The sequence below is a fragment of the Podarcis bocagei genome, assembly GCF_964188305.1.
Source record: "Podarcis bocagei genome assembly, chromosome: 10".
In the NCBI taxonomy this organism is placed as follows: domain Eukaryota; kingdom Metazoa; phylum Chordata; class Lepidosauria; order Squamata; family Lacertidae; genus Podarcis; species Podarcis bocagei.
Window position 1 is genome coordinate 2,133,436 of NC_138135.1, and position 14,578 is coordinate 2,148,013.

At 47.6% G+C, this 14,578-nt stretch overlaps 1 protein-coding gene across 2 annotated transcripts; it reads left to right on the top strand.

Moving 5' to 3' along the window:
• Nucleotides 1–6,761: 6,761 nt before the first annotated feature.
• LOC308595637 (uncharacterized protein) lies at nucleotides 6,762–14,346 on the top strand. Of its 2 annotated transcripts, XM_081210166.1 has the most exons (3): nucleotides 6,762–6,947; nucleotides 10,867–11,011; nucleotides 11,908–14,346. In XM_081210166.1, the coding sequence occupies exon 3, from the start codon at nucleotides 12,169–12,171 to the stop codon at nucleotides 13,930–13,932; it is 1,764 nt and encodes a 587-aa protein (XP_081066292.1). In that variant the 5' UTR covers nucleotides 6,762–6,947; nucleotides 10,867–11,011; nucleotides 11,908–12,168; the 3' UTR covers nucleotides 13,933–14,346. The 2 variants fall into 2 exon arrangements, with proteins under 2 accessions (XP_081066292.1, XP_081066291.1); XM_081210165.1 differs by lacking the exon at nucleotides 6,762–6,947 and having other exon boundaries at nucleotides 10,798–11,011.
• The last annotated feature ends 232 nt before the right edge of the window (nucleotides 14,347–14,578 follow it).

Here is a 14,578-nt window from a genome sequence, read left to right on the forward strand (position 1 = left end):
TTCTGTTTCTAATTTTGATTTTACCACCTGGAAGCCAATTTTCTTATCCAAATTATATGTCTCCATTATCTGATAATAATGAAGCCAGTCTCACACTTTGTTTTTTAATTTCTGAAAACACTGCAGTTCCAGTCTATCTCCTTCTTGTTCCAAAATTTCCCAATATTTCGCCCATTTGGCCTCCATATTGAGCCTTTTCAGAGCTTTCGCTTCCATCGGTGACAACCACCTTGGGGTTTTATTTGCCAATAAATCCTTGTATCTTATCCAAACGTTAAACAATGCTTTCCTGACAATATGATTTTTGAATGCTTTATGTCCATTGACCTTATCATACCATAAATATGCATGTCATCCAAATACGTTGTTAAAGCCTTCTAGATCCAAAATGTCTGTATTTTCAAGAAGTAGCCATTCTTTCAACCAGCAAAAAGCTGCTGATTCATAGTAAAGTTTAAAGTCTGGCAGGGCAAATCCACCCCTTTCCTTTGCATCAGTTAATATCTTAAATTTTATTCTGGGCTTCTTGCCCTGCCAGACAAATCTAGATATATCCCTCTGCCACTTCTTGAAACAGTCCATCTAGTCCACAATTTTCAATGTCTATAACAAAAACAACATTCTAGGCAATACATTCATTTTTATCACAGCAATACGACGCAACAGTGAAAGCTTCAAATTTGACCAAATTTCTAAATCTTTTTTCACTTCTGTCCAACATGTTTCATAATTATCTTTAAATAAGTTCCCATTTTTGGCTGTCATATTAATCCCTAAGTATTTCATTTTCTTAACCACAGTCAGGCCTGTCTCATTCTGAAACCTGTCTCTTTCAATCGGTGTTCAATTTTTCTCTAAAACCTTAGTTTTTAGATTGTTCAGTTTAAATCCTGCCACTTGACCAAATTCTTGAATTAATTCTAAAACCCTTTTAGTACTAGATTCTGGCTCCTGTAACGTCAATACTGAGTCATCTGCAAATGCTCTCAGTTTGTACTGTTTGGCTCCGACCTGTATACCTTTAACCAACCGGTCCCTTCTAATCATATTCAGCAGAACCTCCAGGGCCGATATGAAAAGCAGTGGGGAGATTGGGCACCCCTGTCGTGTCCCTTTTTCTATCTTAAATTCTGCCATCACCACATTATTTACAATTAATTTAACCTTTTGTTCAGAGTATATTGCACCTATACCATTTTCAAAACCTTGGCCTACCCCCATCCCCTGTAGGTTCTTCTTCATGAAACTCCAAGAGATATTGTCAAAAGCTTTCTCCGCATCCACAAATATCAGAACTGCTTTAGTGTTTATATTCACTTTTAGTTTTTCCAAAATATCAATTATGTTCCTCAAATTATCAGACAAGTGTCTTCCCGGGAGAAAGCCCGCTTGGTCTTTATGAATCTCTTCCATCAATACAAAGAGCTTCAGTTTCAATGCAAGCCTTAGAAGACATCAGCGGACTCACACAGGGGAGAAACCATTTAAATGCATGAAGTGCGGAAAAAGCTTCAGTCAAAGGGGAAATCTTAGAAAACATCAACGGACACACAGGGAAGAAACCATTTAAATGTATGGAGTTTGGAAGGAGCTTCAGTCCGAGTGGAACCCTTGATTTACATCAACAAACTCCCACATGAGAGAAACCATATAAATGTCAAGTAGACAGAGGTTCAGTCCTAGTGGAAGTCTATATCAACAGACTCATGGACAGGGAGAACTTTAACAGTTGACACCCTACAAACCCATCAACCCTCAAAGAGGAGAAGCTGTTTAAAGGGAAATATTGCATAAAGTGCTTTAGTTATAATGGAGTGTTTAAGGAACATCTAAGGACTCAGAGGGGAGAACCCATTTAGATGTATGGAGTGTGGGACATGTTCCTTTCAGAGTCCACTCTTTTGTTCACAGCAATGCACTTTTGGGAGAATCAATTCCTGCGTCCAGTCAGCGCTTCCCCTGTGCAGCTCTGCTTTGGGGCTTGAGGCTGACCTGGGCAGGAGAGCAGAGTAGCAGCGGTCCTGCATCCGTGTGAGATGAGGGATAAATCAAGTCCAAAGACAGTTCAGTTCTTATCTCTAGAAGTGTTTATTTACAAGCCATAAATCAGTCACATTCCATCGGAGCTTTCCGGCATCATCTGTGCTCAAAAGCACACACGCAGTCTCTGAGTTGAGCTGCGTCTTAGGCAGAATCGAAAGCAAGTCTGAACAGAGATACAGACTGTGACGCACTTCTCTGCGTCAAGCTCCTCCCAGATACAGGACACCATGGAGTTTTAACCCTGTCAGTTCCAAACTCCACACCCCCTCTTGTCCTGCATCTGGGGACAATAGCCAACAATGCTTTCCCCATACACAGACCCTCACAGAACTCCTCGTGCTTCTGGAAGGTTAATGGTTTTGTGAAACCATCAGCGAGGTTCTTGGTTGAGGGACAGTATTTCACAGCAACTAGCCCCTCATGAACACTCTGACATACATTCCGGAAACGTATGTCCAAATGTTTGGTCCTCGCCTTGAATTGCCCCGTCTCGGCCAATTTGAGGCATGGTTGATTGTCTTCATGCACCACAACGGGCAGACAATTCTCTCCACAGATTTCCTCGACCAAACACACATAGAACTCCAGCTCTCTGCAAACCTCTGATAGCGCACTGAACTCAGCTTCAGTAGATGAAAGCGCTATGAGACTTTGCTTCCGGGACCTCCACCCAACTACTGAGTCCCCAAACTTCACCACTAGGCCTGACACTGATTTGCGGTCCTCAAGGTTAGCCCAATCCGAATCCACCCATGCGGTCAGCTTGACACCGCCCTCAGCTGACATCTTGAGGCAAAAATCTTTGGTATCTTGCAAGTAACGTAGCACCCGCTTAATACCATTCCTGGCCTGCACACTAGGACTTGAAGCCTCTCTACTAAGCAGATTGACAGCAAAAACTATGTCTGGTCCGCTCCACTGTGACAGATACAGTAGACTACCCAGAGCTGACTGAAAGAGTTCAGTATTTTCGAACACAACGCGTTCTACTTGCTGACACTCCTTCACGTATCCAGCCTCCATGGGAGTTTTGGCACCTGCACAATCAGACATCCTGAACTTCTCAAGCAACTGGTCAATCTTACCTTTCTGGCGAAGCAAAAAGCGTCCATCACTTGCTCTTGTGATCTCTAAGCCTAAATACGATTTGACATCTCCAAGCTGCTTGATCTTGACCCGTTTTCCAAGCTCCCTAGCAAACTTCTCCACCTGTTTACTTGTCTGTGCCATGATCAAGATATCATCAACAAACACCTGAACCACTTATTGTTTCAAGCCTGAATCTCTAATGTAAAGACAACTGTCTGCAAGAGATCTCTTAAAAGGTTCATACCTTTTCATCCAAACTCCACAGAACTGAGCAGGAAATCCATCTTAAAAGCATGTCATGTATTTGAGGTTCTGCTGTTTATATGTAAATCTGTATAGTAATGAAATAATGAAGGTAACGTCTCACTCTAGTGAGTATAATTTTAGATGTAAGGTACCTTTTGATAGTGAGGGGGAGTTGGTGAATCTGGATTTCTGGGATGTCATTTGCCTGGAAGCAGCTGGCAGAAAGCTTTTCTTCGTGAAGCCCCTGCAGATGCCGAGTTGCTGACTTCCCTCCCAGACGACAGGAAGCGAAAGACACACCTCCATTGCCATGTGTCCTTCCAGCCTCTTTCCTCCCTTGCTCCCTTCTGCCGGATTGTGTGCCTGACTTAGATATCTTGTGTGGTGTATTTTTCTATTGCTGAAACTGGATTTGCTCGCAGCAGCCAAGTTTTGTGCCTCACTGGGGACCCAGTAAGAACTGTATGCTTTGAAAGCTCAGTAAACTATTACTGAAGAAGTCCTGCTGCCTCTCTGTGTGTTTCTGACCTCAGTGTGGGACTTGCTCTACATGTGGCCCCTACCCTGCTGCTACTTGGCCCATGCCTGGGAGTTACTCTACTCAAGCATGCAAGATGGTTTTTGCACCAAACTCTGTCATCCCCCCACCGCATGATCTCCAAGCACTGATTCTTCACCAGAAATTCATCACTGCCTCCTCAGCATTCTGAAGAAAACTGATAATACTGTAAGTTAATGGGTGATTTCCCCCCAAGCCTAATTGCAAGAGGGGAACGGAGGGGCTGCAGGGACCCGGGAAGTCTCCTGATGGGCCCATCTTCACTCTTGAACCCCATGGGGCAACCCCAGAGCTCCAGCTTTTTCTGGGGTTTGGGGAAGGTAGTATTTTTCCATAGTCCCAGAAGTTTTTATTCAGTCATGCTGCTAGGGAGTTTTCCTACCAGAGGCCCACAGTTCATACTGCTATCATACTGATTTTACTATTGTTTCTGCTTTTGCTGTCATGGAACAGCTGGGTGGGGGGGGGGAGGCACCAGTTGGGGGACCTACAAGGGAAGAAGGCTGAGATCCTGGGGACTTGTGGGGGGATGGCAGTGAGCAGAAAGAGGGAGGAAAGGGAGCAGAACGGGAGGGGAGGTGTTGCAAGCTGAGGAGGAAACAGGGTTTGGTGAGCAGGAAGAGGCTGGGGCAGAGAGCAGTTCAGACTCAGAGGGAGGAGAGGAGAGGGCCAGGAGACCCAGAGGAGGCCGGCTGCTGAAGCATCCAGGGAGACTCCCCCTCCTGCTGTGACCAGCTCCCCTCTCCCCTGGTCTCCCAGAGCACACAGAGAAATCCAGTTCAGACCCATGAGCCTGTACATTATATTAATGGGCGTAGGGTTTTTTTTGTCCCAACATGCATCACTTTAATCTCCTTGACAATGAACTGTATTTTCGGCCCATTCAGCCCGTTTGGAGAAGTCCCTTTGGAGCTCCTTGCAATCTCTCTTTATTTGCTCCGGTTGGCTGGACTCCTCCCTTTATTCCGCAGGGACCCGAAGGGCTCAGCCCGACGAGCTGGGGGACTGAGCAGCCTCGCACCTAGATTTTTCTGTAACACCCCCCCTCCCAAAGAAAGGCTCAACATCCACGCCCATGGGTGCCTGTGGCCAGCCCAGACCCTGGAGCATCTGCATCTCTGCCCCAGCTTGAAAGTTAGGGGCTGCAGTGCTGGCGAAGCTTATCTCCCCCTCCCCGTCCAGACAGAGGAATGGCCTTGTGGGGTTGGACAAGAGAGTCCCATCTGGGTGGTGTGGAGGGGGCAGTGCGGGGGCTTCGAACTGTAAAGTAGGGAGGGCCCTCCTGAGTCATCTAGTTGAACCCCCAGCATAGTAGTAATCTCAGCTAAGCATCACAGGCAGGGGGCCATCTAAGCTCCCCCCACCCCACCCAAGGAAGGCACTCTCCCCACCGGCTGTGCTGTACTGCCCTCTCAATGGCCCCTCCTGGCACACTTTCCTGTGGCCAAAGACTCTTCCCCAGGGAGGGCATCTGAAGAAGAGACCACCCCCCTGTAGGGTGCTGTGTTGATGTCCGCCAGGCGAAGTAAAAGCAAAGCAGCTGCGCATTGGCACCGAGGGCTCCCAGACTTCAGCCAGTGCCCTCCAGGTTTCCTGAGTGCAGGCATCGTGCTGGCTGGCACTGAGGGGAACTGCAGGCCAACCTGCCTCGGGGGCACCTGCGTGGAGATGGCGGTGCCAGGGAGAAGAGCAGCAGGTTCAGGCAGAGGCTCCTAAAGGCTCTGCCCAGTTTCTTGGCGTGGAAGATGTGACCAACCAGCAGGGGCTGGGGCTGCAGCAGGGGGCTGGCCCCTGTTACCCAAGGTAAAGGACCCCTGGCTGGTCAAGTCCAGCCAAAGGCGACTATGGGGACTTACTTCTGAGTAAGCGTGCATCAGAAGGAACGGCAAATCCCTTTGAACCGCGTAGGGGTTACTCCTAAGTAAGCGTGCATCAGGCAGGGCTGCAGAGTGGTGCTTCCAAAAGCAGCCAGTTCGCACATCTCATGGGATTTAATGTCTTGCCATTATAAACGCAAGGGGATAAGTGCATTTATAGAGACACATTTCCGCAAAACACCCAAACTCCGGCATGTAGCCGCAGGTGATACAATAGGAGCCTTTCTGCAAATGGCCTTTGCAGCACAACTCACTGGGTGGTAACAAAGTAGACACATTTGCCTCTTTGCAACGTAGCCCCGTTTCCTCAATGAATCCACCCATTTCAGTAAAACCTGAGCTGAAATAGTACGGAGAGCAAAACAGCAGCCCTGTCTGACCCCCGTCAGCCCCCAGACTCCCCCAGTCACGTGGCAGGAGATTCATCCTGAGCCCCCCCCCCTCCGTGAGATGGGTATGACATCATGGATGATTCATATGATCCATTGATGATCCACATGATCCAAGCAGACTGGGCGAAAGAGCAGATCTCTAGGCCTGAATGAAAGGGGTCTGCGATGATGGATTCTGGAGTCAAGAAATCCTCCCTTTCCAGTGATCTCTCAGGCTGGCCAGGAAAAGGCAGCGAGCAGGAATCCTCAGGCATCCCGACGGACAGACCTGTCATGTTGTCAAAACACGAACTCGGAGTCTGATCTGATTTAAATGCAGAACTCATTTTGTGACCTCGCTGTTGGATTGTCGGGATCAGCCCCTCCCCCCTCTCCTGATCCCAGAAGGAAGACGGGGGGGGGGGAAGATTTATACTCCTCCTTCTCGCCCCCCCACCCGCTCAATACTTTCCCTCCCCTCCCGGCACATCCTTCTCTCACCCCGCCCCCATCATCCCAAATCCCTCCCCCAATACATTGCTCCTCCTCCTCCTCCTCCAATCCGGTTTCTGCTCCAGAAATGTGGGGCGGGCAGCCCCCCTCCCAACCTTTCTGCTTCTCCCGGAAGTGGAGCTTCCACTCCGGATTGCTGCTCTGCCCCAAAGCTGGGAGGGGGGCGCTTTCTGAAAGGGGAGGGAGGAGGCAGGGGACCCCCCCCCGTGGATGTTGCAGGAGAGGAGAATCGGGAGCGAGGAGAAAGAGGTAAAGGGGTCGCGGGGGGGGGCGGAGAGGGGGGAAAGGACCCAGAGACCCCCGCCAGCTCCCCCAAGCGCCCCCAGGGGGCTTTCCTCGCAGGGCGGACCCCTCACCCGTCTCCCCTGGCTCTGCGTGGAGAAAAACGGCCCATGAAAGGGTTAAGCGGCGCGAGAGACGCCTGGATAGAGACCCCCCTGTCCCTCCCATGTTCTCTTAGGGGGGGCGCCTCCGGCTCGAGAGATGGGGGCGCAGGGTGTGGGGTGAACAGAGCCAAGGGAGCCTCTGGATGCAGGGGAGACTCTGGAGAGAGGGAGGGGGTCAAGGAAATTGGGGGGGGAGGGAGAGGAGCATCCCTGGGGCAGGGAAGGGCAGCATTGGCGGCGGGGGGGGGGGAGATATCGCGTCTCCATTGTGGCAGCTGGGGGGGATCTCTGTTGGAACAGCCTTAGCCTCTCTCTGCCGCCCAGTAATCGACCCCCCCCTTCAAGGCGACCAGAGAGGGATCCCTGGAAAGTGGGGGTCCTGTCCCCCCACCCTTCCTTCCCGCAATCTCCATCCCCTTCCTGCCCCATAAGCCCCTGCCCTGTCCAGACACAGCGATTCTGCCCAGTCCAACCATTGGTCCCCTGGAGAGGAGAGGAAGTCCAGAGGAAGAGATGTCAGTATTTGTGAAAAGAAAAGAGAAGGTTCTGGCCTCCCTTGGTCGCCTCAGCCTGGTCCTTGGGCCCTTGTCAGCATGAAAGAGTCCACGAGAAGAGCATCCTTGCAGAGTACTTTCTGCTTTTACAGTGGTACCTCGGGTTACAGACGCTTCAGGTTACAGACGCTTCAGGTTACAGACTCCGATAACTGAGAAATAATACCTCAGGTTAAGAACTTTTCTTCAGGATGAGAACAGTAATATTGTGGTGGTTGTGCAGCGGCAGCAGGAGGCCCCATTAGCTAAAGTGGTGCTTCAGGTTAAGAACAGTTTCAGGTTACGAATGGAACTCTGGAAGGAATTAAGTACTTAACCCGAGGTACCACTGTATTTTCAAAAGTCTTTCTGCAAAAGCGACTGACCAACTGTACACACATCAACACTGCCAGCTTTCACCAACCAACCAACCCAACACCAAACTAACATTTCTCACTCTATATATACAAACCACAGCTTTTTAAGCATTAAAGAAACAGCGGCCAATTTTTAGCCGTGACAAGAGAGGAGGGGGGAGGCCTTCTCAGAAGCGGCTCTTGGTTTCCGTAATCCCACCCAGGAAGCAGCCAGAAACCTTTTCCTCTCTCTCAGGCTTCCATCTTTAAGCGTCTTTTCCGCTGAGGATGAGGATAATGTACACCTGTCATCAGAAACAGGGGTGCAGAGTCCATGGAATGGCTCTCAGGATTGATAGAGAAGTTGCACCTCAAAAGCATTTCTGTTCCTCTTATTCTTTGTAGGCAATGTCAGAGTGACTGACAAGCTGAGATACAATCCTTCAGCATCTGATGACAGCGACTGCATGAATCTTTTGTCACGTGACAAAGACACATGAGAGCAGAAGCAGCCAAGCAGGCTGGGAAGTGCAGGGACTGCACAGTCATTTGGGCCTCCTCAATTTATTCAGGCTTAACTGCTAACTGTGGAGTCATTCTGACATGTGACGTAGTAGCCAGTTGCAATTTGTGCTCTCTGTAAGATTTCGGCAAGAGTCTGTCTGTCTCAGCCATGAGCAGAGTCTGTATGCAATCTCAGTCAAACTGTTTGGAACCATGTTGTTTATGAAGAAGCTTCTTTTAATTCAGTAAAGCTTTTATTCTATAAAACTCTGCATTATTAATTTACGCTGCGTGTCATCTTCCCAGTCAAAGGACCCATTTTCACGATAGACAGTGCCTGTGGCTGGAGGCTCTACACACCGGGTGTGCCTGTGGAGGCCAAAGACTGGCAGTATTAGCACAGGTGAGGTGTGTGACCTCTCCAAATTTACAGACTGTATGTGAATGAGAGTTTGTGGGTGGGATTATAGTTTACGGCAACCCTGTGATTTTCTCCACCCATAACATTTTGTGAGCTGATATAGCAGTACGAATTCCAAAATAACTTTAAAAAACCCCACAAGATCATCATCATCATCATCATCGCATTTATACCCCCAGGCCTTAGTTTGCCTCCCCATGATCTAGAGAAAACACCAGCTTTGAATCATACAGAGTAAAACTACCAGAACCTTCTTGAACCGATAGGTTAGGAATTATCGCTGTACTTAGATCCGTACTTTTCTATGCCTGTACAATTTAGCAGAGTAACATTCTCCCTTTTAAACTTACAGCGGATGCCTTTGCTCAGGCTCACTAAAGCCTCTAAAATAAGATTCCTGGGTAATTTCCACTTTAGTCCCTCATAAAAAGATAAGACACGACACAGTCTTCTATAAAAGTATAAAAAGAGTTTACTCACGCATTCTGTTCACAAATGGATCCCAGAAGGCGGTGACCCACAGGCTGCACACCTGGTCCTTCAGGGGCACAGTTACCCCATCAGGACCAGGAAGGCTCCCACCCTCCCCCAGGGACAGTATTTCTGACTTGTCAGGATTCAACCTCAATGTGTTAGCCGCCATCCATCCTCCAACCACCTCCAAACAGACACACAGGGCATTCACCATCCTCACTAGTTCCAATTTAAAAGAAAGGAAGAGCTGGGCATCATCCACATACTGGTGAACACCCAGCCCAAACCCCCTGATGATCTCTCCCAGTGGCTGCATATAGATAGTAAAAAGCATGGGGAAGAGAATGGAGTCCTGAGGCACCCCACAAGTAAGCATCTAGGGGTCTGAACACTCATCCCCCAACACCACTCTCTGGACATGGCCCAGGAGGAAGGAGGGGAACCACTGCATAGCAGGGTCCCCAGCTCCCCTAGAGGGTCCAGAAGGATGCCATGGCCAAAGGTCTCCAAAGCCGCTGAGAGAACCAGCAGAACCAGGAAAGAGCTTCCCCCTCAGCCTCTGGCCCGTTGGAGATCATCAACCAGCACAACCAGGGCAATTTCAGTCCCATGATGAGGCCTGAATCCCCATTGGAAGGATCATGGCGGCAGGAGATTTCCTGGTCCTGCACCCCCAAAAGCTCCAGCCACAAGACTTTCATTAGCTTTGAAGAGGCCACATGATACATTGTGGTCTTTTCTTCGAAAAACAAATATTTTGAATACTTTTACAGTGCCGTATGATGTAAATATGGGATCCGGGTGGCGCAGTGGTTAAACCACAGAGTGTAGGACTTGCCAATCAGAAGGTCAGCGGTTCGAATCCCCGTGATGCGGTGAGCTCCCATTGCTCGGTCCCTGCTCCTGCCAACCTAGCAGTTCGAAAGCACGTCAAAGTGCAGGTAGATAAATAGGTACCACTCTGGCGGGACGGTAAACAGCGTTTCCATGCGCTGCTCTGGTTCACCAGAAGCGGCTCAGTCATGCTGGCCACATGACCGGGAAGCTGTATGCCGCTGGCTCCCTCGCCCAATAAAGCGAGATGAGTGCCGCAACCCCAAAGTCGGCCACGACTGGACCTAATGGTCAGTGGTCTCTTTACCTTTACCTTTAGACAACCAGACCCCCTTCTCAGCCCGGCTGATATGGTCCCAAGGAAAGCAGAGCAGTATGTTTGGCACCAGCTTGGCTGCAGGAGTTGAAGGTGTGCAGGACACCATCCAACCGTCTTAGAGACTCCACTCTGGATTTGTGTGGGTCTCCCTCCATAGCCTTTTCTTCTCCTGAACATAACTCATGAGGCAGTGAAGGTTTAGGAGCAGAGTTTTCCTTCTCGATGGGCTTCCTTCCCCGGTTGACGATCCCATCGGCCCTTCACTTTCCTCTGCAGGATGGGCAGAATCTGCCTTCTAGACTGTGGGATTCACTGTTCTTCTCCTCCTCTCCATCCACCAGGGCTTGACTTCAGGTGCAGCAGAATTGCCCAGCCCCCCAAGGATTTGAGACCCATCAGCTATCCTCACCTGGTTTTGCCAGCCGGTTGAAGCCATTTCTGGGATTGTGGCCCCTGATTCATCCTGACAGCTTCTGGAAGGCACAGGTGAGAGCTGAGTGCAGGGTGGGGACCACCAAAGGTACTACCGCTCCCATGACACCTCATGACATCATATAATAGCTATATTTGAGATAGAACCGGAATGAATTCATGTCTCTAGAAATAACACAACTTCAGGCCATCAATAATTCAACACTACATATTCAAGGTTGAAGTTTTCACTAGTACACTTATCCATTTGCCTTTAATATGCAGCTTTTTCAGTGTCACTTTAGGATGGGCAAGAGATCAGGCAGCCCATCATTATTATAAGGAACAGTGGGGGTCTGGGATTCCAATGTGCCAGCTGCTTTTCTTCTGCTTCTCCTGCTCTCTCCATGCAATGTGAGGCATGTAGATGGAGGTCCATCTCCAAGAACAGGAGCTTCCCTGAGCACCCATTCAGCTGACCCCAAGCACCAAGCCTTGTCACTAGTTCTCTGACTGACCCAGACCACAGTCCCTGGAGAAGATGTAGACCTGGGCCTCCCAAAATGGTCCACATGGACCTCTTGTGGCCAATGAGACTGTGCAGGTGATTCATAAAGATCTAGAGGTGGATGCAGGATTATGATGCAGAGGATGGGGAATGTCCAAAGGAACGATGGACCAGAGAAAGAGAGGGCCTGTTCCCGGACAGAGAGCAGCTGCCTTTCCTGTGAGGAAACAATTGATTTGAAAAGGCTGTATTCCAAGATCATGCTGCTTTATTAACAATGATTGAGGATTATGAAAGGTGGTGATGCATTACTATCATTTGATGACATTGCTTTTTCATTTCCAAAAAATTGGGAACATGGGGAGGACAGTGGAGAATGTAGGAGATGTTGAAATAAGAGAAGGGGCTAATGGAGCTTGATGTGCTCTCTTTCCCTTTGTTCTCTTCCTTGAAACCCAAACAGGATTTCCTTTCCTCCCACTCTGAAGAAGGTGATGGAGAAGACATTCAGAATTCCAAGGAATGGGGCACCTTTCGTTTCATTAGGAATAGGAATTAAAATGTGTGAAATGTGGGATATGCTTCATTGAATGAGGACACATAGCTCACATCAATGACTCTGAGAGGAGAAACCATTTTAAAGTATGGTGTTTCGGAAAAGTTTCGCTGATAGTGGAAAACTTAGAACACATCAGCGGATTTACATTTACAAGAAAGTATTACAATGCAGGGAGTGTGGAAGAACTTCAGTCAGAGAGGATTCCTCAATATACATCAGCAGACTCACACAGGGGAAAAACAATTTAAATGCATGGAGTGCGGGAAAAGCTTCCGTCAGAGTGGACACTTAAGTTCACATCTACGGACTCACACAGGGGAGAAACCATATAAATGTATAGAGTGCGGAAAGAGCTTTAGTGATAGTAGAGACCTTAGAAAACATCAACGGATTCACACAGGGGAGAAACCATATAAATGTATAGAGTGCGGAAAGAGCTTTAGTTGGTGTGGAGACTTTAGAAATCATCAACGGATTCACACAGGGGAGAAACCATTTCAATGTATGGAGTGTGGAAAAAGCTTCTGTCGGAGTGGACAGTTAAGTTCACACCTACTGATTCACACGGGTGAAAAACCTTTTAAATGCATGGAGTGTGGGAAGAGCTTCAGGCGGAATGCAGAACTTAAATTACACCAGCGAAGTCACACTGGTGAAAAACCATATAAATGTATGGAGTGTGGAAAGAGCTTCATTCAGAGTGGGCAGTGCAATATGCATCAACGGACTCACACAGGGGAGAAACCATATAAATGTATAGAGTGCGGAAAGAGCTTCAGTGATAGTGGAGACCTTAGAAAACATCAACGGTCTCACACAGGGGAGAAACCATATAAATGTATAGAGTGTGGAAAGAGCTTCAGTCAGAGTGGAGACCTTAGAAAACATCAACGGATTCACACAGGGGAGAAACCATTTCAATGTATGGAGTGTGGAAAAAGCTTCTGTCGGAGTGGACAATTAAGTTCACATCAACGGACTCACACGGGTGAAAAACCATTTCAATGTATGGAGTGTGGAAAGAGCTTCAGTCAGAGTGGACACCTCAATAAACATCACCAGACTCACACAGGGGAGAAACCATTTAAATGTATGGAGTGTGGAAAGAGCTTCAGTCGGAGTGGACACCTCAATAGACATCACCAGACTCACACAGGGGAGAAACCATATAAATGTATGGAGTGTGGAAAGAGCTTCAGTCGGAGTGGACACCTCAATAGACATCACCAGACTCACACAGGGGAGAAACCATATAAATGTATGGAGTGTGGAAAGAGCTTCAGTAAGATTGGAAACCGCAATATGCATCAACGGACTCATACAGGGGAGAAACCTTTTAAATGTAGGGAGTGCGGAAAGAGCTTTAGTGATAGTGGAAACCTTAGAAAACATCAACGGATTCACACAGGGGAGAAACCATTTAAATGTATGGAGTGTGAAAAGAGCTTTAGTGATAGTGGATACCTTAGAAGACATCAACGGATCCACACAGGGGAGAAACCATATAAATGTATGGAGTGTGGAAAGAGCTTCAGTTTCGATGCAGGCCTTAGATCACATCAACAGACTCACACAGGCAGGGGAAAACCATATGAATGTATGGCATGCGGGAAGAGCTTCAGTCAAAAAGGAGACCTTGAATTACACCAGCAGACTCACAAAGGGGAGAATCCATTTAATGCATGGAATGTGGAAAGAGCTTCCGTTTCAATGCAAGCCTTAGAAGACATCAACAAACTCACACAGGGGGAAAACCATTTAAATGCATTGAGTGCGGAAAGAGCTTCAGTCAAAATGGAGACCTTAAAACACATCGACAGATTTACACAGGGGAGAAACCATATTAATGTGTGGACTGTGGAAAGAGCTTCATTCAGATTGGAAACCTTAGAAAACATCAACGGACTCATAAAGGGTGAAACCATTTAAATGCATTGAGTGCGGAAAGAGCTTCAGTCGAAATGGAAACCTTAAGACACATCAACGGATTCACATAGGGGAGAAAACATTTAAATGTATGGAATGTGGAAAGAGCTTCAGTTAGTGTGGAAACCTCAATATACATCAACGGACACACACAGGGGAGAAACCATAAGAATGCATGGAATGCGGAAAGAGCTTCAGTTTCTTTTCTTTTATATATATATATATATATAATATTTATTAAGATTTTTGAAATATTACAGTAAAAAAGAAAAATACAAAATAAAAACAGTTAAAAACACACCTATTTTCTATTACTTATTTTCCTTTAGCCTATTTCCCAGACCTCCTCATACCTCCCTTTTTTGTATTCCGCTTCAATTCATTGGTTCAGCAAATCCTTACCATTAGATTTTAACCCATTTATATTCTCTTAAAGCACTACAGCTGGGAACCCTTAATTGCTATCCAACATCATTCTATCATTCATTAATTTTACAATATTTCTGTAGATAGTCTTTAAATTTCTTCCAATCTTCTTCCACCGACTCTTCTCTCTGGTCTCGGATTCTGCTAGTCATTTCTGCCAGTTCCATATAGTCCAGCACCTTCATCTGCCATTCTTCCAAAGTGGGTAGTTCTTGTGTCTTCC

Bases quoted from the DNA above. Each gene is read 5' to 3' on its own strand.
- LOC308595637 (XM_081210166.1), top strand. From the start codon at position 12,169: ATGCAGGGAGTGTGGAAGAACTTCAGTCAGAGAGGATTCCTCAATATA.